This window comes from Trachymyrmex cornetzi, unplaced genomic scaffold (assembly GCF_001594075.2).
Source record: "Trachymyrmex cornetzi isolate Tcor2-1 unplaced genomic scaffold, Tcor1.1 scaffold964, whole genome shotgun sequence".
NCBI lineage: Eukaryota > Metazoa > Arthropoda > Insecta > Hymenoptera > Formicidae > Trachymyrmex > Trachymyrmex cornetzi.
In genome coordinates this window covers 412463-436244 of record NW_017300316.1, presented here as the reverse complement: position 1 = coordinate 436244, position 23782 = coordinate 412463, and the positions used below count along the sequence as shown (strand labels likewise).

At 34.3% G+C, this 23782-nt stretch overlaps 4 protein-coding genes and 1 pseudogene across 5 annotated transcripts in view; 3 read left to right on the top strand and 2 right to left on the bottom strand.

Moving 5' to 3' along the window:
* Nucleotides 1–1924: 1924 nt before the first annotated feature.
* LOC108769905 (transmembrane protein 145) lies at nt 1925–5206 on the top strand. The gene is made up of 4 exons (XM_018521134.1): nt 1925–2236; nt 3357–3783; nt 3863–4452; nt 4592–5206. Exons 1-4 carry the CDS (start codon nt 2087–2089, stop codon nt 4868–4870), a joined length of 1446 nt encoding a protein of 481 aa, XP_018376636.1. The 5' UTR covers nt 1925–2086; the 3' UTR covers nt 4871–5206.
* Nucleotides 5207–5290: 84 nt separating this feature from the next.
* Nucleotides 5291–6642, bottom strand: Alr (Evr1_Alr domain-containing protein Alr). The gene is made up of 2 exons (XM_018521135.1): nt 6228–6642; nt 5291–5757 (listed from the first exon to the last, which is right to left on the bottom strand). Exons 1-2 carry the CDS (start codon nt 6309–6311, stop codon nt 5359–5361), a joined length of 483 nt encoding a protein of 160 aa, XP_018376637.1. The 5' UTR covers nt 6312–6642; the 3' UTR covers nt 5291–5358.
* Nucleotides 6643–7284: 642 nt separating this feature from the next.
* Nucleotides 7285–7907, top strand: LOC108769894 (39S ribosomal protein L14, mitochondrial pseudogene; annotated as a pseudogene).
* A 2022-nt stretch (nt 7908–9929) lies between these two features.
* LOC108769904 (putative ATP-dependent RNA helicase DHX30) lies at nt 9930–15584 on the top strand. Of its 2 annotated transcripts, XM_018521133.1 has the most exons (14): nt 9930–10231; nt 10324–10440; nt 10861–10969; nt 11051–11125; nt 11193–11265; nt 11649–12034; nt 12332–12510; nt 12604–13626; nt 13767–14108; nt 14192–14436; nt 14561–14783; nt 14882–15071; nt 15162–15235; nt 15330–15584. In XM_018521133.1, the coding sequence occupies exons 2-14, from the start codon at nt 10391–10393 to the stop codon at nt 15532–15534; spliced, it is 3174 nt and encodes a 1057-aa protein (XP_018376635.1). In that variant the 5' UTR covers nt 9930–10231; nt 10324–10390; the 3' UTR covers nt 15535–15584. The 2 variants fall into 2 exon arrangements, with proteins under 2 accessions (XP_018376635.1, XP_018376634.1); XM_018521132.1 differs by having other exon boundaries at nt 9930–10440.
* A 3731-nt stretch (nt 15585–19315) lies between these two features.
* Nucleotides 19316–23782, bottom strand: part of LOC108769900 (uncharacterized) — a 94592-nt gene continuing 90125 nt past the window's right edge. The window contains exons 8-10 of the mRNA XM_018521129.1: nt 23543–23764; nt 23240–23342; nt 19316–22182 (exon numbers count right to left, since the gene is read on the bottom strand). Coding sequence (XP_018376631.1) covers nt 19316–22182; nt 23240–23342; nt 23543–23764 — 3192 coding nt within the window. The remainder of the gene's footprint in view (nt 22183–23239; nt 23343–23542; nt 23765–23782) is intronic.

Genomic DNA, 23782 nt, shown 5'->3' with positions numbered 1-23782 from the left:
CGTAAGAAATTGACCAATTACAGTCGAATCCGAGAAGAATAAACGACTGTGATTCGCCCATTTCTTATGGCTTAAGGTTTAAAACCCTATTGTATATCCGGACTATTGATGTATTCTTCTAGATCATCCAATAGTAACGGATCCGCTCCACAGTTGAGTCTGCTGAACGCGACCATTATTCCTAATTTTTTATTTCTGCTATTGTGCGCAGCTCGCTGTAGATCTGTTCATGTTGTTTGCACTCTTCGCACTCAGTATTTTCGATTTCTCTTTCTCTCTCTCTCTCTCTCTCTCTCTCTCTCTCTAACAATCAAATACATATTTATTTTGTTTAAAATGCAAAAATTTTTTCAAGCAACAGAAAGGTTGATAAAACAAAGAGAAGTAGACAAACTATAAAATAAAACAGATATAAAAAATTCTCTTGTACTATTTCAAAACTCTGAAACAGAATGGACTTTAGGAGGCGGCTTCAAGAGCTAGGTTAGGTTACAGATTTGAAAATAATTTCGTATGTTTCAATTTTGGAGGATACACGTACAGAAAAGAAGAAATTGGAAGTAGAAGATTCGCTTGATGATTTGAAAGCAGAAAGAGAGCTGAATTCACATGAAAATACACACAGGAAAAAATTAATTGAAAAAAATTTCCATTCATGGAATCTGGTCCACCAAAAATCCAATTTTCAAATTTGCTGTTACTTCATTTCGTTTTATTTTTCATTACAAAAAAATATTTTTTAATAAATATTATTACGATGAATAATACTGATATGGAACCAACACAGGATGTTCGAGTGTAAATTGCACTTAATTTACACTCGAACATCCTGTGTTGGCTTTATATCGGCATTATTTATCGTGATCGATTTAATCCAGTGAATCTATTTCTTTTATTATTTTGTTTAAATATTATTTATTAAAAAAATATTTTTTAACAAATAAATAAATATTTACGTATTTGCTATCTTTTCATTTTTTAAAAATATAAACTTATCGTTTTCTCTTGTTTCTTTTTTGAATAAAAAAAATGTAAACGGAGTGACTTGTTTAAAAGAATCAATTTTTTTCCTAAAAATAGTAAATAATACGTTATATAATACGTTAAATAATACGTTATACACAGCGAGTGGAGTATTATTTCCTCGCCGTTGTGTTACAAGTAATCAATTCGATCAACTGGCGACGCATTGCACATGCATACTACATGCCGCGCAAGCGACATGTACGCAAATGTCAGGGACACGCGAACAATTATTATAGTGCTCACTCGACTTTTTTTCGTTTTTACTCTCTAAATTTTTTGGAGTGAAATCTCATTCTAAAAAGTGAAAATGGAGCCAATCTTGAAAAACAGTGGCTCAATTTTCAATCTTTAAGAGATTTTATTCTTTGGCGTAAAAGTCACTATTATATATATAAAATTGTAAATTAAATTTTCTAGAAAAATTCCTTTTTCTTCCTCTTTCTCTTCAATTTAATATCTACACAAGATCTATGTACAAAAAGCGTGAGTGCTGAATAATAATCAATCAGGATAATAAAAAGTAATTAAAGTAATAAAACTTTTTTTTTAGCTACATTATTATTTTACCTAAATCTCCCTCAATCAAACCGTATATATTTAGATATCATACTGAAAAAAAAATTAAATATTTGTTTGAATAGTTCTAAGTAAATATTTGCTAAATGTAAACATACATACATTTATTTAATATAAAAATATTAATTTTACACTTTCATTAAAAAAAAAAAAATATATATTTAAGTAATTATTTACTGTAAATAAATGTTTACTTAGTACTATTCAATGAAATATGTATTAAGATTTAGTAAATTTTTTCAGTGTAGAAGAAAAAGAGGAAATAGAAGGTATATACACAGAAATGAGAATCTACGACAGCACAAAATTTCGTGTGGGAGCATTCTCTTGACCTTTTTTCCTTTTTCTCAACAATCTCGCGAATGTCGACCAACGTTTTGTGTGACTAATCAAATCGATATACAAGTCATGGCACCGGGAAATATTGATCAAAGCGGCCGCTTAACCGCTGACAGTATGCAACTGTAGTGATCGCGGTATAGTAATGTGCGGAGGAACGCTCGTCGCACGATCCTCGCGCACTCGAAACTCGGTGAAGCTGGGCTTTCTGCTGCTGCTCTTCTCGATCGCGCATCTGCCGCTGCTTCGACACGCCGATGCCAAGATACTCGAGGGCAACTTGATTACATCCACAGTAATTACCAGAGTTGAATTGATTTTAATAAAATATCAAATGAAACCACAAGTCGTTTCACCGGGATTTCGATCCATGGCACTCTTGTGTGGTCAATATTATTGCGCGACGTGTACCTACGAGCGAAGTTTTCAATGAGTTTCTACCTGCTGTTAATAAAAAACGAGTAGATTTTCGTTAAATAAGTGGGATTTAAAATGTAAATGTAAAGCGAACAATGAAGGCGATAATTAATGTTAAAGTAATAAAAATTGTATTCCCGGAAGGATATAATCGCATTTCTTTTTTATTATTTAAATTTGATGTAGTGTTTTAATGATTTAATGTTTTGATGATCTTGACAAGTCAAAAAGAGAGAGATTGAAAAATTTCTAATTAATACACATTTCATTAGAGTGTATCAAAAGGCTCTTCGCAAACGCAGTGAGGAAAAGTATAGTAAAAATATTTTTTTTTAATTATAGTAAAAATATTTTTTTTAAATCAAAATTACATTAAAATTACAAATCGTGGCTTAAATTATAAACAATAAAAATATTTTTACAATTATTACATGTCTTTACAACCCAGTAAACCAACAATAACTAATATCAATGTTATAATTTTACATTCAACGATGTAACTGTTACATGCCATAGACATTGTATTCATTTATATTGCTAAGTATAAAATTATAATATTGATAATATAATTTATTATTTATTGGATTGTGAAGACATGCAATTGTAAAAATCTTTTCCATACTTTTTTCTCACTATATTTGCGGAGATCCTTCTGATACTAATACACATGTATAGATATTAATTATAAATCTTTTAATCTTTATTGTCAGTTGGTATTTATTAGAAATTGTTGCATAATATTTTTAGAATTAACTCGAGTAACAAGGTAATATTTTAATGACGTCTTATTGACGTTAGAGACATCATTAAAACGTTATTTGATGTCACTTTGCTACTTGGGAATATGCTTTAGATGTAATCAACAATGCCCGATGCAGGAGCAATACTGTTATTATTTCAGTAAAGCAATAACTCCAATGATTTGTTAACCGTTTGAAAAAAATAGAATATAGAATAGTGATAGTGTATGACAAATACTTGAAATTGCGACTTTTCAGAACTGGGCATTCCTCGCGAGATTCTGTTTTTTAACGGAGGATGGTATTTTTCGATTCGACTTTCAATTAGGAGGTGAAGAACGCAATTTGAAGCTCCTTCTGTACTACGATGGAGAATACCAATGGCGCGCTGTCTATCCTTCCAATAAGACATGTCAGGAAAAAGAGAGTGTTCTCCAAAATGGTCAAATAGTACCATTGAACACGATAGAAACAATTAACTTCGCTTCGGGATGCGTCGAGAAAGACGACGGTATAGTTCGATGCACTAGCCAGAGAAAATTCTACTCATCCCGGCCGAGATGGTGGTATATGGTTTTAGCCGACTGCTCTTCCACAAAAGGCTTGAACGTCACGTATTCGATATCGCTGACCAATGCGCCGCCCGGGACATTCTGGAAGGAGCACTTTTCCGCGGACGAATTCTGCAAGTAATTTGACTTTCACGACAATCAGCGAGTCTCAGAGTAGCGTTCCTTAATTGTGCCCTTAATTTTTCGTTTTAGACATACTGCCACTGCTGATACCAACCGTCTGCCTGTATACGATATTCATCATTCTCAGTCTCTACATAGCGCTGCAATTGCGCTCCAGGAGGCTGCTGCACATATCCTACAAACTGTTCATAGCCTCCCTGCTGTGTCAATTATTGGGAGCGTCATGCGAGCTTTATAATTACATTAATCTTGGTTTGACAGGAGTGTCAGCATTGAATGCTTATTTACTAGGCCAGCTCTTAGAATCGTGTTCCGAGACTCTGTATACAGTTCTTATGCTGCTCCTCGCTCTCGGTTACACAGTTACCAAAAGTGTCCTTACGGCGTCGCAAATCCGATGGCTTATACTATTTGTCAGTATTACTGGTCTTTGTCAAATGTCGCTGTGTATATATCAATTCGAGGCATTCGATCCAGGATTGGTGTTGTACATTTACGAGTCGCTACCAGGCTATATTTTAATAGCATTGAAATTAATTGCCTGGCTCGTGTTTGTCACTCGTTGTTTTAAGACCGTCAGAAAATTGCGTGCGAAGATCCACTTCTACTCTTCGCTACTTTTCTTGGGATCAGTGTGGTTCCTCTTTCATCCTTTAACAGTATGCATACATATAAAAAATTGTTTCAAACAAAAACTATCAAAAAATATTTTGTTTGAAATAATTGTTTATTATATTTTTATCCTATATAGAAAATATTCTGTAAAAATAAAACATGTCTTTCTTTTTATTTCTATAGATATTGATCAACACAAAATTCATAGACCAATGGGTGAGAGAGAGCGTGGCCAAAGCAAGTTCCCTCTTCATTGTCTTCTTGGGTCACATACTGTTTTTATATGTAACTCGACCATCTGTGAATAATAAACGTTTTCCATTCCACATCAGAACATTCCAAGTTGTACCCATAGGTGGTTATGGCCAGGATCACAGCTACGAGCCTACTTCTCGAACAGCTACCGTATTTACTATCACACGGTCACCAGCTTGTGTTAATCGACAACGAAGTTTAGGATAAAAAACAAACATAGTAAATAAGTGTGCAACCACTGGTGGAATGCACTGTTAAAGAAGTTATTGCAAAAATGAAATGGCGATTAAAAAAAATTTTATATTGTCAATATATTTTTTACCATATATGGTGCAATGCAACAAATGTGCACATTTTTGCATTGTGTCTATCAAGATGAAAATCCTAAATTACATAATAAAGTAATGTTAACGATACCGAATTGCCACTGACAAACGTTTTTATGTAAGTAATTCTAAATCTATACAATTTTTCTCTTGTCACGAAGATGTTTATAATAAAGCATGATGCAATTTCATTCCTGCGCTTCTTCTTATTTTAAAGTAAATTTATCCCGCAGAAAAAGAGCTGAACATGGAAAGCTTTTTAAGTACATATATTGCTATTAATTTCCATTTTCATATTTTCTTATTTACACAATAATTCGTATTGTATTCAGGTCCCATTGTACATTCTAAGACTATTATTGTTACTTATCAATCACAAGAACCGTCTAACCAACCGTCTCTCCATCTCTGATTCACTAGTTTACAATCAAATTCTAATTTTCCAAGTTTCTTGTTGACTTCGTTATGAATTCTGCACAGCCATTGGCTCAATTTTTCCTGCGATCCAGTCTGTGGTGGCGAGTGTTTCAATTGCTCCTGTAGATCTTCTGCGCATATACTGCAAGGGTAAAATTTGGAAAATGTATGAAAGAAGCTGTTCATGTCAGCCTTTTGTTTCTCGTTCGGACGATCAGGATAGTACGCCGCCATGGTATGCAAGAAGGCCCAAGTCTTTGAACCCAACTCGTCTTTGTCCAAAGGACAATCTTGTCGAATACTATTATTGTTCCTTGCATTTGGTGTTTGCTCCGGTTTCTTTTGTACTTCCTAAAATAAAAATTTATACAAATTGCAGGCTTGTTCTTTTTAACTAAACTTCTTGGACCTTTCATCTTCTCTCTTTTCTTATCCAATGTGAAGAGAAAAAAAAGAAAAATTATTCATGCAAAAAGTTCAACTGAAAAGAACTGGCCTATAATTTATAATAATAGCTTTGTAATTGTTGTTATTTATAACATAGGTTTGTTCTTTTTACCTTAATTTCTTGCATGATTCATTTACCCTGTTTTTCTCGCATTTTCGCATTGAAAAGAAAAAGAAAAAAACAAGAAATTCGACCGAAAAAAGAACGGATTTATTATGATGATGTCATAGTAAATTTATAATAAAAAGAATAATTGTTTCTAAGAAATAGGATAAGAATAATTATCTCTGATGAAATAAGCTCTGAAACTTGAGTAATAGCGACAAAATTGATAATAAGCCTCAATGAATTTGTCTATAAACTACCGATTTACCTTCTCTGAATCGTAGACTTCCTTCTGGCGTTTCGCCCACGTCCGGAAGTCCATACAAGCGCGACAAGGTTTCTCGTATGACATTCTCTCGTTCTTTCCGTGCGTGAAGATCCTCAAGTGTCACCGCAGGCAGGTTAACGTAGCTCTCACGTGCGACATAACCTCTAAGTCCATTGGCGAGACAAAACTTTCAACGCTTGAAACCTCTTACCCTTGCCTTTGTACGTTTACAATAAAATCACACATGATGTAGTCGAGACGAAACGAATTCGTGATAATAAAAGGCATATCTTTATAATACTGGAATTTTTATACGCTCTCACAGCAGACGAACCATTCCATAATACATCCTGACCTAACCCTAACCTGATGATGCCGAATTATATACCGGTTGACGCGCGAAAATGCGTTGTATTAATGAACAGTTGTATTAATAAAAGAATTTCTATCGTCGTCAAAAACTATAGTGTTACACGCGAGATTTTATTAATTATTTTATAAAACGTTTTCTCCGCTAATAAAATAAATACGACGTCTGTTACTTTTGTGGTCAGTAAATCTTTTGTTATTAAGCTATATTTTTATGCCACGGTGTATGCATGTATGTCTTATGCAATCCAGTAGTAAAATGCATTAACGCTTTCTCGAGACGACGTATCTTGTTCATGATGACAATAAAAAGTCCCGTTTTCTGTATCATCACACTTGCGTACCGTCAATGACTTTAGATTAGATTTAATATCCTAAGTAAAGCTAAGATTATGTAAAAATTGTTGTGCTTCCTGTTATTTCGGAGAAATTATCGCGATTAAATACCCCAAACTGATTTTAGACTTAGAATTGTCAATGAGAAAACTTGTATTCTATAGTAACTATTATAAAAAAATATTTAAGAAAAAAGAATTCGTTTAACTTATCGTTTCTAACGTCGTTTATCTTCTTTCTGTTAAGAAGTGAGAGGAAGATTATGTTGCCATGAAATGTATTGTAATATTAAATACATTATGCAATTTTTTTATATTATATGATGTTTTAGATTACCCCAAAGAGAGATTAAAACGATAATGTTGTCACAGTGTCAAATGTTGCAAGCAGAAACATTTCTACTTCAACCCCTGTGAGTCAGATAATTAAATTGTGTCCATTGAGAGTATGTATAGTGGATAACAACGAAACAAGCTGTGATGGAGGATAGACCACCACGTTGCATACACATGTACAACAAGCGCAGGGTGGGATACATCGGTGAAACAATAAATGAAAGACTACATAAAAGATATTATTATTTTATAGGAAATTTATCTAAACATTGCTAAATGTATTATTCAGGTGATAGAATTTTAGTTGCTATAAGAAGTGAAAAGTAAGAGTATATTGGTTGGACTGAAACAACAGGTTTCTAAAGTTCCCAAGTTTGATAGAAACAATCTGATACTCAGACAATGGCACACCTCTAGATACAAAAATACAGGTGCCTATTCCACATATACTGCAAACGAAAATGAAAGAATACTTACATCAAAGGAGCAGATTATACTAAACTAATAACGATTGCATCCAGATTCGTGTAGTGTATCTATCTTGTTAACTATTGTAATATATATTAAATATTTTAATGAAATGTTAACATTGTACTTATTTAGTATTTTCCACAAAACTTGTAATATGGAAGTGTATTATTCATGCATCTCTGTGTATTTTATTGTGTATTAATATTTTAATAATAAAATTGGCACATTTAGACCTATTTTTTGTTGTATATGTACTATATAGGGGTATGTTCCACTTAACACATATTTGCAACGTTCGCGTCATATCATCCCATCCTTGTTTAATGTTTGATGACAAAAAGGATGAAATGATCGCGTATCCTATGTATGTGTATGCTGTGATTTCAGTACGTAAATATAGCGCTCGCAACTATAACTTTAGTTCAATTTTTAGCCACGTGATGTCTATCACTTTGTACTTAAGTTAATTATTTAAATTAATTGTCGAAGTTATATTATGCCTATGTTAAGATTTATAATATTTTTATTAAAATTTTAGCAAATTGCTTAACTTTAATTCTTCGCCTTTTAATAGAATTTATTATCAAATTTGTCTTCATCGAATTCGGAAATCAAATTAGTAATGCAAATAATCCTTCATTTCCCGAAAGTACTTGGTTTCGATACGATTCCTATATAAGAATAGAATATACATAAGAATTTCGTATCCTCCAGGGGTAGAGGATCTGGTAGTCTGATACTGGTGAAGAAAGGCGATTGCTATCCTTTAATCTGGTAAGTTAAAATAGGTCAGGATTTAGTTATCAAAATCTTTATTCAATAGTTTATACAGGCTTAGATACAAAAACTTTCCAACATGGTAGGCTCGTGGTTAAAAAAACAAGATTTAAAAATAAGACTTGGTTAATACTCGTAATCGGATCATTAGGGAGTCTTAAGTAACATCTTAAGATGTCGGCGGACACCACAACCAAAGACCATAATAAGACGTTACTTAAGATTGTCTTCTGACCAATTACGAATACTGGCCATTGTCTACCAAAAAAATATACAAGTAATTTATATTAAAAAATATCCTTATTAATCAATATAAGTTATCTATTTATTTATTTATTAATTAATATCAATAAATAAATAATATATTCAATAGAAATAATTTATAAAGGGACACAAATTGGAATCCTGGATCACAAAGATGACTGTTGCAGCCCAGCATTTCAGATCACAATCGATCCAATAGATAATGGTTCAAATGGCTATCCATTCAGAATTGTGCAATAGCAGCTATACACCTCCAGTACTACTCAATCTGCCGAATGCACCTTGCCAATTCCAATTTGCAATTATATAAATTAGTAACTTGTCTGTGATATGTCTTTATAAGAGAATTGAAGCAGGCAGGGAACACTATGCAATAGATAACCTATAATCTGTAACTAACAATACAGTTATTGATTAATATAATTTAGGAACTTGTAAATACTTGTATATAATATTGTTGGTTCTAGTCAATAGAATTAATACTTACTACAAGCTTACTATGTTGGAAATATTTGAGATCACAGTACAGCTAACTGGAGCCATAGGATAGCAAGAGCTTGAGGCAATGGCTTATTCAACCAGTAACGTTGACTACCTTTTTGCAAAAACATAGTTGCGTTTAGCATGACGCAACAGTTTTGCAAAAATTTTTGATTGTAATCTCAAAATCTCGCAACACGTGCTAACACGTTTCCTTAACGGTCGTCATGGTCGCCATCTTGATGGAAACAAGAAAGCTGAGTCATTCCTCTATTCTTCTTCTATATACAATTGGTCCGGGCTCTTGCCAAAGAGGTGGGCTTGGCCAGTCTTGTCAAAATAATAATATAATGTAAATCACAGTTGAAGCGGAAACGCTTTTTAAAAAATTTAATGAGATGATGTAATACCCGAAGCAGGCCAGATGCACGTCTGACCTGCTCGAGCGGTCTTGCGAGACTATGAAGTATGCCGTATGGAGGAAAATGGAAATCATGATGGAGGAAATCATGATGAAAAAGAAAATCATAGAGGGAACCACCATAGACTGATGGACAATGGAGTAGATACCATAGTCGGTATTATTAGTTCGATTGTTATCACTGTCGGTATTTGCGCAGCGATTGGTAAATACGTGGAATTACCAAAAGATAGAAAGCAGAGACTGTGCTGGACTGTGCGAGATGATGCGAGCATGCGAGACGGTGCGAGACGCATGGAGACGCATGAGAACACGTGAAAACATCACGCGAGAATATCGAAAACACATAACTGGTACTTTACAGATAAAAGACAACGCTTTATTATCTTATATACGAAAAAGTATAACACATCTTGACAATATTTCCTCGTGAGTGCAAGCGGCACAAACTTTCTGGCTCATTCTGACCGTAGACGGTAAATGTCCATAACCAAGAACGCAAGCTCGATCCCAACCACGTGAATTGACCCGGCTTGACTACGATACTCGAGGTATACAAACTGATTCTGAATTTCTTGCTATTTTTAGATCGAAGGACTTGCTTGAACCTTCAGAATATTCTAGAAATACATTTTCTTTTTAGGAAGTACGTATCATACATATATATACACATATATATGAAATAAAGAGTGCATATATTCAAAGAAAAAATGTTGGGAACATTACAAATATTTCCTGGACAAAGATTAGCATATAGATGGTATATAACAATAATGTATATTATTTATTGGTGTATTTCATTTTTCAGCTGTCTCGCTAATTTGTCATGGTTAATTAGCAATTGCTAAGATAGACTCAGTTTCATTTGTGTCATAGCGGTCATAGCGTTGATTAAATAGTTAGATAATCAAGGTTTCAAAAGTAATTTTGTAGTATTCGAGTCATAATGGATTGTTCATTGCTAATTTATAGTTAATTAGTGATTACTGAAATTGAAGATTTAGCCTCATTTGTATAGTAGAGTTGACAAAGCTATTGGATGTTTAAAGTTTCTCAAAGTGGAATTCAATTTTTAATGAATTTCAATTTTTATGAAGTGGAATTCAATTTTTATTCAACTTTTAATGGGTTCATAGAAGTTACTTCTGTGATATATAATATTAATAATTTTGTTACATAGGCTTTACCAGTATCGTATAATATATTCAAATAAAAATGTGATTAGAGACTTGCATACTGCAGCGCGATATTGTGTTTCTATGAAAGATAAAGATAAACGTTTATCTCAGGTATGTTAAAGGTGTAATTTTGTATGTTATGTGTATTGTACAGATAATTTTTCTGAATCTATTTTATTACTTTATAAATAGGAAGAGCATTTTGAATACAAAAATGTAGGAACTAAACATTTACATGCAAATATTACAAGGGAAAACTTATCAGAGGTAAGCAATTCATAACGCACAACAAGGATAAAATTTCAGTTATTAAAGATAATAAAAATTTTAACAGCAAGTTCTCGATGAATTCGAAATAAAGCATGGTAAATCTCATAGAATTCATAAGGAAATTATGCACCAAAAACGTATGTATACATTATTTTTTTATATTACGAAATGTTTTCAAGTGTAATAAATAAAAATTTTAGAAATAATTTACAATTAAAATACAGTGCAAAATTTATCTTTTATGTGTATTAAATTTTATATTCGTCTTTCTTTATAAGTGTATTGTATGATTGTATTAAGTACAAAATGTTTCTGCATGTTTATATTTAAAGCTGCGGTCCACTTGACGCTACAAACGCTTCGAAGCGTTTGAGCAACCAATCAGAACAAAGAATTTTACAAATTGACTAATCAAAAACGCTTCGAAGTGTTTGTAGCGTCAAATGGACCGCAGCCTTAATATACTAATATAATTATTTTCGCTATCTTGTTACCATAATAAAATATTTGAATATTATAGGAATAGAACGCTGGTACCCAGATCCAAAATCTTCTTTATTGTCTATTTATGCAATAGTAGGTAATGATTTAAAAGACCAACAAGTTTTAACCTCGACTACTAAGAGCGTTACTGCAAATAGATCTAAATTATGGGAAGTTACTATTAATGTCAAATGGCCAGAAGTTATGTCTTTTAAAGAAATTGGTAAAACCAAAGCACTCACTTTCAAAAATGCAGCTTGGAAGTGTTTGCAGTATCTAGAAATAAATAGCAAATTAAAAAATGGCAAGCCACTTATCTATAATGTAGAGGAAATGAGGGACATGCGATCTCAGCTTGTTGAATTAAATGTTGCTCCTGAAATTTTAAACAATATGACCGAGTTAATCGAGACTTATAATACGGTAAAAATTCTGCATCACCATTTTTTTCTTACCCTGCTGGTCTATTCAAATTTATTATTATTTAAATCAATATGATTAAAAAACTCTAAAAAATCAAAAATTTTTACAGAAAAAAGAGCTTGCATTAACGGACGAAATTATCAAATACTAGAAAAAAAAATTTAATTAAAATATTAGTAAGAAAATTAATTATATTTTAAATCAAATATAGACCTCGAGCAGACCAACAGGGTTAACGTAAAATGTATTTTATTAGTATGTATAACATTTGATGATTTTAATTTGTATAATATTCAGGAAATACAAAGTATGACATTGAAAGATACTTTACATTCATCCTATCAGACGTTAACTCATCATCCGATACTTGAAGACAATGCTCACTCGGATATTCTCTTTCGAAATAAAACTTTGAAGGATAGATTTTTGGAAAGGTGTAACGATGACATTGCCACTTTACCAATTCACGAGTTTAAGTATGAAAGATATAAGAATATTGTTTCATATTTATATGTATATATATAATATGCTTTGTAATTTTTAATATATACGTTATCCGTTTTTCACAGGGATGAAATTCTCTCTCGGCTGGAAAACCATCAAGTTCTATTGATAGAGGGTGATACAGGTTGTGGCAAAACTACAAAAGTACCTCAATTTATACTAGATGCTTTCGCGGAGAATGGTAATGGTACAGATTGCAATATATTGGTATCACAGCCTCGTAGAATATCGGCGATCTCTTTGGCAGATCGTATTGCGTATGAAAGAAAAGAGCACGTGGGAGATGTTGTAGGTTTTCACGTGAGACTAGAACAAGTATTGCCGAAGGAACTCGGTGCGATAGTTTTTTGCACCACTGGTATGCTACTGAGAAAATTGCAGGCCAATCCTAATTTAGAAGGGTGCTCGCACGTCATTTTGGACGAGGCGCACGAACGTCAGATCGATACCGACATGCTAATGATTCTACTCAAGAGAGTCCTACAGAAAAATCCTAATTTAAAGGTACTGATAATGTCGGCGACTATAAATACGCACATATTTCAACAGTATTTCAATTGTCCCGCTGTACGAGTACCTGGTAGATTGTTTGCCGTCAAAATGCATTTCTTGGAAGATATCGAGCATCTACCAAATATCCAGAGATACAAAACATATGTATCCAAAGGTCGCTATGAAAATGATGAAGCCGAAAAACTTTCAGTTGATATTGGAAAAGTAGTACAGGTCATAAAATGGATCTCGTCGCATAAGCCGCCCGGTGCTATTTTATGTTTCTTACCAGGTTGGAATGAAATCGTGAAGGTGCAAAGCATGCTCGAAGATACATCGTCCTATAATGAAAATCATTTGATTTTGCCGATGCATTCCAAAGTATCACACAATGAGCAGCGGAAAATCTTTCAACATACACCGGAGGGTGTACGGAAAATTATCTTGGCTACGGATATTGCTGAAACAGGCATTACGGTTAGTGATGTGGTTTACGTTGTAGATTCTGCCTTACGAAAAGAATCTCATTGGGACGATAACAAAGATTTACCTAGTATAAAGAATTGTTGGGTCTCTCGAGCGAACGTTCTGCAAAGGTAATTATCAAGAATAAGTAAATATATTATATAATTTCGTTATTTACATTTGAGAGAAGCATAAATATTTAAAAAATTGCATTTAAATGTATATATTATTTTGAAATTATTTTACGTTAAGATGATAATTTGTTATGCAGGAAAGGGAGAGCTGGACGAGTTAAGCCTGGTGAAAGTTTTCATTTAATCTCAAAGAAAGAATACGAAAAATTACAGGCGCATCCATTACCGCAATTGTTATGCAATCCATTGGAAAAAGTAATTCTTGACAGTAAAACATACACGGATGAAAAGGCGCAGGAATTTCTGGGTGGATTTTTGCAACCGCCTACTTCAACTGCAATACGAAAGGCAGTAAGAACTTTAGTAAATCTCGGAGTTATGGATAATGAAGAGAATCTTACGGCTCTAGGCAAACGAATGGCACTATTCCCAACGCATCCTAAATTCAGTAAAGCCATGGTATATTCTTCTATCTTCGAGTAAGTATAAATAGTAATATACATTTGTGAATCAATCGTCTGATTATTTTTCTGTATTCTAAATATATCCATTTTAACAACAGCTGTATACATCCTGTGATAACGATAACAAGTCTTTTTTCTGGGGAAGATAGTCTTTTTTACAATGTACTGGATCACAAGCTTCAAATTAGGCAAAATAAAAGAACGTTCCATCCATCTAGCGATCATATTGCAATGGCATGGATATTTAAACAATGGGTAAACTTTAATGAAACAGCTCCACATTTAATAAGAAAATTTTGTACCGACATGATGATCCGGCCACTCAGAATACAAATACTGAGTCGTAAGTACAAAGTATATAAAAAAATTATTATTGTTCAATTACTGTTGTGTGTATTCATTAAATCAAATTATCCATACAGTCAATAAATCTCGTTTTTAAATTGTACGAAATTATAATTTTTCAGAAATACGAAATACATTTATTCAGCAGTTGATCCAATGTCGCATGTTGAGCAAAGCTCTGCATGCTCACGATCGCGATAAATCTGACATAGCAAACAAATTTGAAAATAATGACGAGTTAGTGCGAGCTGTATTATATTCTGCTACGCAGCAATTGATAGAACATAAAGATATGGGATATAAGAATGGAATCCTGAGAAAAGGCGTTAACGAACTTCGAACACAGTAAGTGAATTTTGTATATTCGCAGGCTCAAATTTAAAAATGATTTATAACATTATATATATCATTTATAATCAATATTTAATTTTATTTTTAAACAGAGGTGGTGCTAAGGTAGTAATTTCGGGGGAAAGTGTTAATTATAAGCGGAAAGTTTGGCCGAGTTCTTTCTTAACATATTTTAATGCTGCGCACTGCGATGTAAGACGTAGTACGGTGATTCGTGAAACAAGTATAATATCACCTTTGACAGTATTACTTTTTAACCAAAAAGAGGTTCAATGTCATGAGGTAATTAAATAATTAATCTTATGATTCGGTATAGCAGTATAAGGAAATAAATAACATTACACAATTTATAATACATTTTTCGATTTTTAGTTAGATGATAACAGGGTAAAACTTGTAATTAATATCAATACACATCAAACTGTAAGATTTGTTTGTGACAAAGAGTGAGTATTTTTATATTTTGTTTGTTATTTTGTTTAGTATATAATATATATAGCACATATAATAATCTGTTTAAATCTTTGTTCTTTTATCTAGAACTGCTAATGTGCTCTTACAATTTAGAAATATTGTATGGTCTCTAGTGCAATATTTTTTGAAGACACAAGGATTTGATCACAGAAATAATCTTGATTCAAAACAAATATTAGAGTACAAAGAGGAAGTGTTTGAAACTCTTGCGGATACCCTGAAAAAGGCGTCTGAATCCATAGAAAATACAGAAAAAACCTCTTTAGCTTAAATTTACAATATAAATGTACACAATGATAACCTTAAAACTGTAGTACTATCTCAATCGACATAGAATTACTTGTAATTTATTCTTATTGTTATGTACCTATTATATGTATATTTGTGTACAAATTTGTCAAAAATAACGTATATGGATTGACGCCTTCATACAAATATATTTGATAGAATTATTAGGGGTAAGTAATAAATTATCTAATTAATAAAAACAATGCTAGAGATTCTTTCAATGAGTATCTCCTCTCCTCCACTTCCATTTCTGTATTGTGTGCTCGCGTTTTTCACGATCAATGTATGAGTAAAACTGAAATTACCAATGGTGTTTAAAAAAATAAACAAAGTATCATAAGAATTGTAAGAAAAATAATTAGAGATGAGAAAAGTGGCACTAATTAAATAACAAGAATTACAATTGCAAATCAAAAGACTGTGTGTTTACAATATTACAATTATACTTGCACGACTGAATTTTTGTGAGAGGAAAGATGTGGAATACATATTTGTAGGAGTAATGCACGTAGTAAATACTACATTTTCCCATTAACAGTTTTTTTTATAAAATAGTAAGAATTTGTTACATATATATATGTACAATCACAATATGATGCTTTTCGTAACTAGGACAACAACGTCGCTTCGATTAAATGCTATGAGACACTTAACAATATTTTGTCTCGCTGTAAAAAAGTTGGAATTATTTAATATTTCGTTAACAGACATATTGCTCTCAAATCTCTTTAAAAATATGTAATTTTATTTAGTGCGAAGCGCTCTTGATGTACCCGAAACCTACCGACACCACCTCGCGCCAAAGTGGCCGAGTAATATAAAAATTTGTTCCCATAATCTTTTATGCTACGTTATGATCGCTTTCCGAGCGTTTAAACAAGATACAGAATTCGATTTGGAAATCTCAATGATGACCTCTATATATAAAATACTAATATCTAATAAATTTAGAAACATTATTAATAATTTAGAAAATATAATTATATAATTTCGCTAAATTTTAAAAGTAACACAAATAATATACAGGCATAATCACCGTTTTCATTTAAATAATTAATACACTTCTTGCAAAATTAATTAGTAAAAAATAATTCATTTTCTTGTTCATGCTCGTGAAAAATATTTTACGATCATAACGGCATGTATATTTGTGTATTATATTACTTTAATTAACATTCCATAAAATATATGTATATTAAAACAATATCGCAAAATAATTGTTAAATAGTATAGATACATTAAATTAACAGCATATATTAAAATCTATCTCAAATATTTACATTTGGCAGGTACATGGAAGCGTGCGCTTCTAATATTACAACAACTTTAAAAAATAGATAGAAATATATTAATTTGAAATAATTATTAAATATTAAATATAAAACTTTTACAAACAAAATAATAACATGGAAAAATATATTACTTCGTTTTAATGCAAAATCACTTGGAATACTAGCGATAAATAAACCTTAAATACAAAGATTAACATAAAATAAAGAGTACAAATATAAGTTCTCATAAATTATGTTGCATAATACATACAATTCTTACATTAATATTATATGTTTAGTTCCAACTTGTATATTAATTGACTATTCATTAATAAAAAACGACGAAAATATTTCAGTAATGTTCGCAACTATTTTTAAATAATCATCTATAATAATTTTGATATCAATTAAAAATATGAGGAAATAAAAGGAGGAACAATAATATCATTAGCATGTGATAATATCAGGAAATTATATAAGATACTAATACCTTTTTGGCAAGATATCATTACTCCTGACTTATTTACATAAACTATTCTTCAACGTAACTTCTTTAAACGGATAAATCTTCTTTAAAAGTGATAGTTTAAAAACGTCGCTTGAAAAAATGATGATTAAAATCATTCATAATAAAAAATAGCTTAATAATTAATTATTTATCTTCGCACTGTCCTCCTATAGAAAAAGATCTTTGCGTACTCCATGAGTACTCATTGTCATAATAATTATTGTAATGTGTGCATTAAAAACGTATCGTGCCTATTTAATTAATTTATTTGTGCAGTTTCTTTATTACGAACTAATATTGCACTTCCGGCCGATGATGCATCTAGATTCTAGTATATCGTTTCGATTACAGCAGCTACAATAATTTTCGATCGCACTAACTGTAATCAATCAAGATAAATATATAAATAAGCGTTTTCATCGTTACCTATGATAAAAATATTATCACTTTTTCCATTGAGTTATCGTCATGCCTACAAAAAATTAATAAAAAGTAATAAATATAAATAAATACATAAGTGTATGCATTTGTAAAAAATTATTTTACAGATATGAGCAATTGTTATAAAAATCTCTTTCATATATATATTTTAAAACTAATCTAAAATCGATATTGAGAACACTAGTCATACCTATACTAATAATAATAATCGAAATATGTTTCTCGTAAAAATATTTTCGACTTCTGCTTATAAAGATATTAATATAAAAAAATATTTAGCGCACGCGGAAGTCTTTCAATTGTTTTTTTTTTTTTAGATGAGCGAAGATAATATATCATTTACCCGCTTGATGAACTTTTAAGCACGCACATGGCGCTTTGTGTGTTAAACTGTAATATTTATAAAACTATTACGTAAGCTATTATCTATCTTAGTAATAAATTTATTACTTCTTTTCTATACTGGCCTTGAAACTTTTTTGCAAACTATTAAAAATATAAAATTTACCTAATGATTAAAATTTTAAATTTTATCTTTCACTAATTTGTATCCTTTAAAATTCATTCACGAAAAATTAATAGTGCAATCTGTTATACAAATGTATTCTGTTGTCTTATTAATATAGGACTCGATACTTTATCTAGTACGATGGCAAATCGTTTTTTGATTTCCACTTACGCACTAAAAGTAGTGTTATATTGCATCTCAACATTGCCACGATGCAAATCCAGTACAGAAAATATATAAAAAACAATTTCAATAAAAAGTTGTTCCGATTTTTACGAGATTTGACATTACTACGTAAAAGATTTACATATCACGATATGTGCTCTTAACTTTAACTAACCGCCTTTTCGGTATGGCATACCCACATTTCTTTTTTCAATGCTCTTTTCATTGTTTATAATTTTTTTTATTAATAAAGAGATACGTTAATTTTCTTAGTATCGTTATGTTCTTAGCGATTCTTTCACTATTTAGAAAGTCTGGCGCGATCGAGGATTTTCGAATTATGCGATATGTGCACTATTAACGATATAGTAGCTGAAATAAATATATCATATTTTGAGGCAAGGAATACAAAGAAATAATGAATTATAACGAATTTTATACTTAACGAAAAATTATAAGATTTAAAAAATAGATCGTTGCTTTCTAAAAGTTAATATATTATACATCTATTTTTCTTATAATAGACATTTATATATCAGAATAAGGTAAGAAAATTCTTAACAACTAAAATATGTCATTATAATAAAACATATTAAATAAATTTTTGAAATTAAACAATAAAATTATTTATAATAAAAATTATAATTAATTAATTATTTTATCTTTGCCATCGTTTCTCCTATAAAAACTATCTTTGCAAATTTTGAAAGTATTTTACAAAAGGTACGTGTTACAAATAATTTTAAAATTACCTTTCTTATATCAACAACTTTACTCGATTAAAATGTCAGCACCGAGATACTGCCCTATAGATCCTACCAGAGGATTTTTGAAGAGATCATCTACTTCGATTGGATATTTTGTTTACTTTTTACGATACCAATTTGTTGCACTGACCATTACAAGGAGGCAATACAGTGACGAGACTCTCGGTTTCACTGTCGCTCGTACTGAAATTCGCTCTCTCCAAAACCACCGTGGTCTCACCCTTCGTGTCGAACATCGGCTGATAATACGATGAATTCTTCGCTCCAAGATCCACACCGGAATCAGCGCTCTTGGAGATTTCTGACAATCTGCGAAAATTGCCGAAAAACACGCTGTCGGTGCCGACGCTCTCGGCACCGCTCTCGCTAGCGCCGTCACACATAGATTCGGTCTCGTCAGTCTCCTCAGACACGCTACTTACCTCGTGCCTCAGCAATTGCTTGTGCGAACCATTACTGTCTGTGCTACTGAGGTAGCCACTGTCCTCAACCTTCATGTGACCACGTCGATTGTCCACCAACGGCAGCATGTTCGAGTTGGAATCACAGCTCTTCGAGAGACCTTTCATCAATTGTCTTGTTTTGGAGCCGCTCTGCGCCCTGTTGTTGTTGAGGAGTTTGTCCTTATCCTCCCGACGATGCTCGACGCTCCACGATCGTGTTCTTGAACTTCTTCCGGAACTTCTATGATGAGAGGAGCCAGTGATCGACCGTTTCTCTCGCACCACCTTCGTTTCTCGCACCGAGACTTCTTCTTTGTTGGAATCGATATGTCCATAGAACCTGTACCTGTCTTCAGGAACTTCGATTTCGATGCGCGTCTCGCACGGGCAGTCCCTGCAACCGTTCGTCACGGTACATTTGCCTGTTCTCTCATTGAAGAACGTCGTTCCTGTTAAGGGAACGTCGTCTTCGCGATGTTTCTTGTTGTGAACCTCGTATTTCACGACGTCGACTTGAGTCTGCGACGAGCAGAGGCAGGTTTCGTTCCCTACATGGTATCCGTCAGCTTTCGGGACAGGAGCGCCGTTACTGGCTGTAGGGTCACCCGCTCCGACAGGACTCCCGTCCCAGGCGTTTTTTGATGGAGATAACGGCGGCAGTCTCGTGTCTTCGACACGTCGCGGTGGCTTCGGCCGCTGGTAGATCTCCTCTTCCGTGGGCGGCAACGGCACCACGTCCGGCTGGTTGTGCGGCTGTCGTTGTCTTTTTGCTTGTCTGCTGTCTGGCGTCAGGTACTTGCACTTTTTCCACGTGTCAGCGTCATCGGGCTCGCCGTTCATTTGCAATTCAGGGTCATGACCGTTCGTCAATTGCGGGTCCTTCATACCCGATTTTATCCTCGCCTCGTAGATCTCCCGTAAACTGTTGGGGCTGCGTTGTAGGGTGGAATTCTCGTCGCGGAAACTACCCCTGCTCTTGAGAAGGATCTGAGCCGGTCGCTCTAACGAATCCACGTAAATCTCGTTGGTGATTTCCCCTCGGTTGTACTGCACGTTGTCATTGATCCGCAGCTTCATCGGCTTTCGATCCAACGTGTCTGGCTCGTACTCGGACTCGTCGAGCTTCACGTAGTTTTCTGGAGAGTCTTGGACTTTGATGGTCAGATGACCCGGATTTTCCGGCTCGTATTGGATCTCCGGACCACTGTCGTCGCTGCAGGCTGGACTGGCATAGCCGTCATTCACGTAGACTTCACTCACCAGCGAGTACGTCTCCGATCGCTGGCTGCTGATTAGCTCCGGCAGACTGTTGTAGCAATTTCTCTCGAGAACCTGATTGCTGAGCTTTGACATCGTCATTTCGCCGGTACGCGTGTTGATCACGGCATTTTGCATCGTCAACTCCTCGTCCATTGGCAACGCCGTGGACAAGGCCGGACTCGATTGATTATCCGTTGATGACTGATCTGGCGACGTCGATGACTTTCGACTACACTTGGAACGTTCCAGACTGTCCACCTCGTAATCGCTGATCGTCGTGGTACGATTAGAAGATTTGGTGTGATGATGGTCCAACGCCTTCACGTCTACCATCTCGCGTATCACAGCGTCCATAATACGCTTTGCAGTGTTCTTCGCACCGGGTAGCTCGTTAATCATATCTGGGAGTTCTTTCTTCTTCAACGACGGCACGCATGGCGCCTTCGACTTTCTCGATCTCTTCGGCGCGGGGTTGATCTGCGATTGCTGAGATCGTGATTTCTCCGATTTGTCCGTATTGCTGGATGATCTCTCCGTTTTTGCCGACTCGTCCTCGCTCTTGCTGTTCCTATCGTCTTTCACGCTCTCTTTCGTCTCGCTCTCTATGACCGCGCTCTCCTCCATCTGCTTGATAAAGGAATTCTCGATGGCCTTGCGGACTTTCGCGTTTATCGCGTCGTCACCGGCAGTGTAATGGAATGGTCTACCATTCGCCCGCTTACCACGACCACAACGATCGTGCTCGGATCCCTCGAACATGGACCTGGTCGATCGTCTGGATACGCTATAACGATCGTCGTTCTCCAGAATCTCACTCCTGGCGGTGATATTCTGGAAGGTCCTCAGCATCGGTGGATTGTCTTTCCACGACGACACCGATTTGCCGACCAGATTCGCACGATCGTCCGGATCACCAAAATCGCGTCTGGCCAACTCTTTCAGGTACTCCAGATTTCTAGCAAATGTTCGGGCGTTCTCCTGGAAGTTCCTACGCGTATCCTCGGCGTCTCTCCAGCGACGCTGCGGTGGTCGAACGTCTTCTAACCAGGCGCGCACTTTGCTCTCACCATGGCTGGGCAAATCGGGAACAGGGAGGGCGGGAAGCAGCCGAGGAGACTCGCTGCAACCGGGACATCCGGTGCACCGTTGGGACTTGCGCGATTTGGCGACCGAGCCGCCCTGGACAGAACTTGGGGTCGTCCTCTGTTGATGTTTGCTTGATTTTGCTGATTCGCATCGTTCGGAACTGCTCTCCTCTTCCGGAATACCTGCGTGTTAAATTTATCCTGGTAATAATGATGACAGGAGCGAAAATAGCGAATTAATTATTTCTAATTACAGCTAGCGAGTGAAAGTCAAGTTGCTTTTGCGCGTTATAAAATACTTCACGTGCTTTCCATTGGATGCATGAAATTCGCTCATGCGACTATGAGTACACGAAGAATTCAAGAAATCAAGTGCGTGCGAAACCGTAGGAATAAAATAAGAATAAAATTGGAAATCTTCAGTTGCAAGAACACGAGAAACACTAAAAATGTGGAAAGTTAAAACTGAATTATGCTTTCATGATTTTCACTAATTTCTTTATTCCTCGTATGAACAAGAATCAAGAAATATGATTGAATTAATTAATTATTAGATTGATTTAATTATTTTTTATTGGGTTAGGGAAAAAGTTCCTTTACAAGTTGGTAAAAAGACTTTTTCAACAACTCATGTATTCTATTTAAAAAAAATGGGCAATTACACCACTTGATAGAGCAACGTTTTAGCTTTAAGAATCTGTATTTATAATTACGATACTATGATTTTTAACGGAGTTATGAGCAATAAAGTCAAAATGTTCCTTTTTATTTAATCTGCGAGGAATTCAGGAACAAAAAATCGTAGGAACAGTTTTAAAAAACGATTTTGTAGGGAAAACTTCAAGCTTTCACGATAGGTAGTCGAAAATTTACTAAAATTTTTTTGAACATGCTACAGACCTACAAAGTGAGAAGAAAATTTTTCATTTTTTTTAGCTCACAGTTTTCTATATATAAAAATTACAAAACTTACATAAAAATTCAAAAAATATAGTAACCATTCAAAAGTAGAGATTTCATGCTTTAAAACTCTTTTTTAAAAATTTTGATTATTTTTAACGAAGATATAGATGGGGAAAGAGCTTTTTACCAACTTGTAAAGAGACTTTTTCCCTAATCCAATATATTCTATATCTTTTGAATTACAAACATTATATCTTGTACATATTATTTGAATCATAAGGCTCCTTTTGTCTTATTTCAAATAATCTCTATTTGAAGAACACAGACGTATACTCACCATTGAGAGTAGGAACAAATCTTTTTGCAGCCATCTTGTGCTTGGCGATGGAGATGACTTCTCGAATTTTGAGCAGGAATTCGATGGCAGCCGGAGGTGGGGCCTAGAAAAACGCCGGGCTGTTTTCAAATTATCTTGTCGCTGGTCGAGTGCGTAAGAACGTAGACGAATCGAACAGACGTCGAGGGTACGTCCATTAAAAGCATTCCAGACTTCGAAAACGCACGGATGACTAGCGCGAATGGGAAATAAGCAACATTTTTCCCCACCTTCCCCGTCGCGTTGCCCCGTTAAGTAACTCACCAGCAATAGCTGTCGATCGAAGTACGCGGGATTGAAGTACAATTTTCTCCGTTGAGCACCTGGAAGAACCGGTACATCTTGCTGATGCGGATTTTCAGCCGTCTCCACAACCCGTACATCCTCTTCCGGTAGCCTCTCACCCAGAATGGAACCAGCGGGGAAAGGCCCTTCTGATTGCTCCAGATACACGCAGTGGGGATGAATGATCGCCGATGTTATTTGCTGAAGAAGTGACATCGT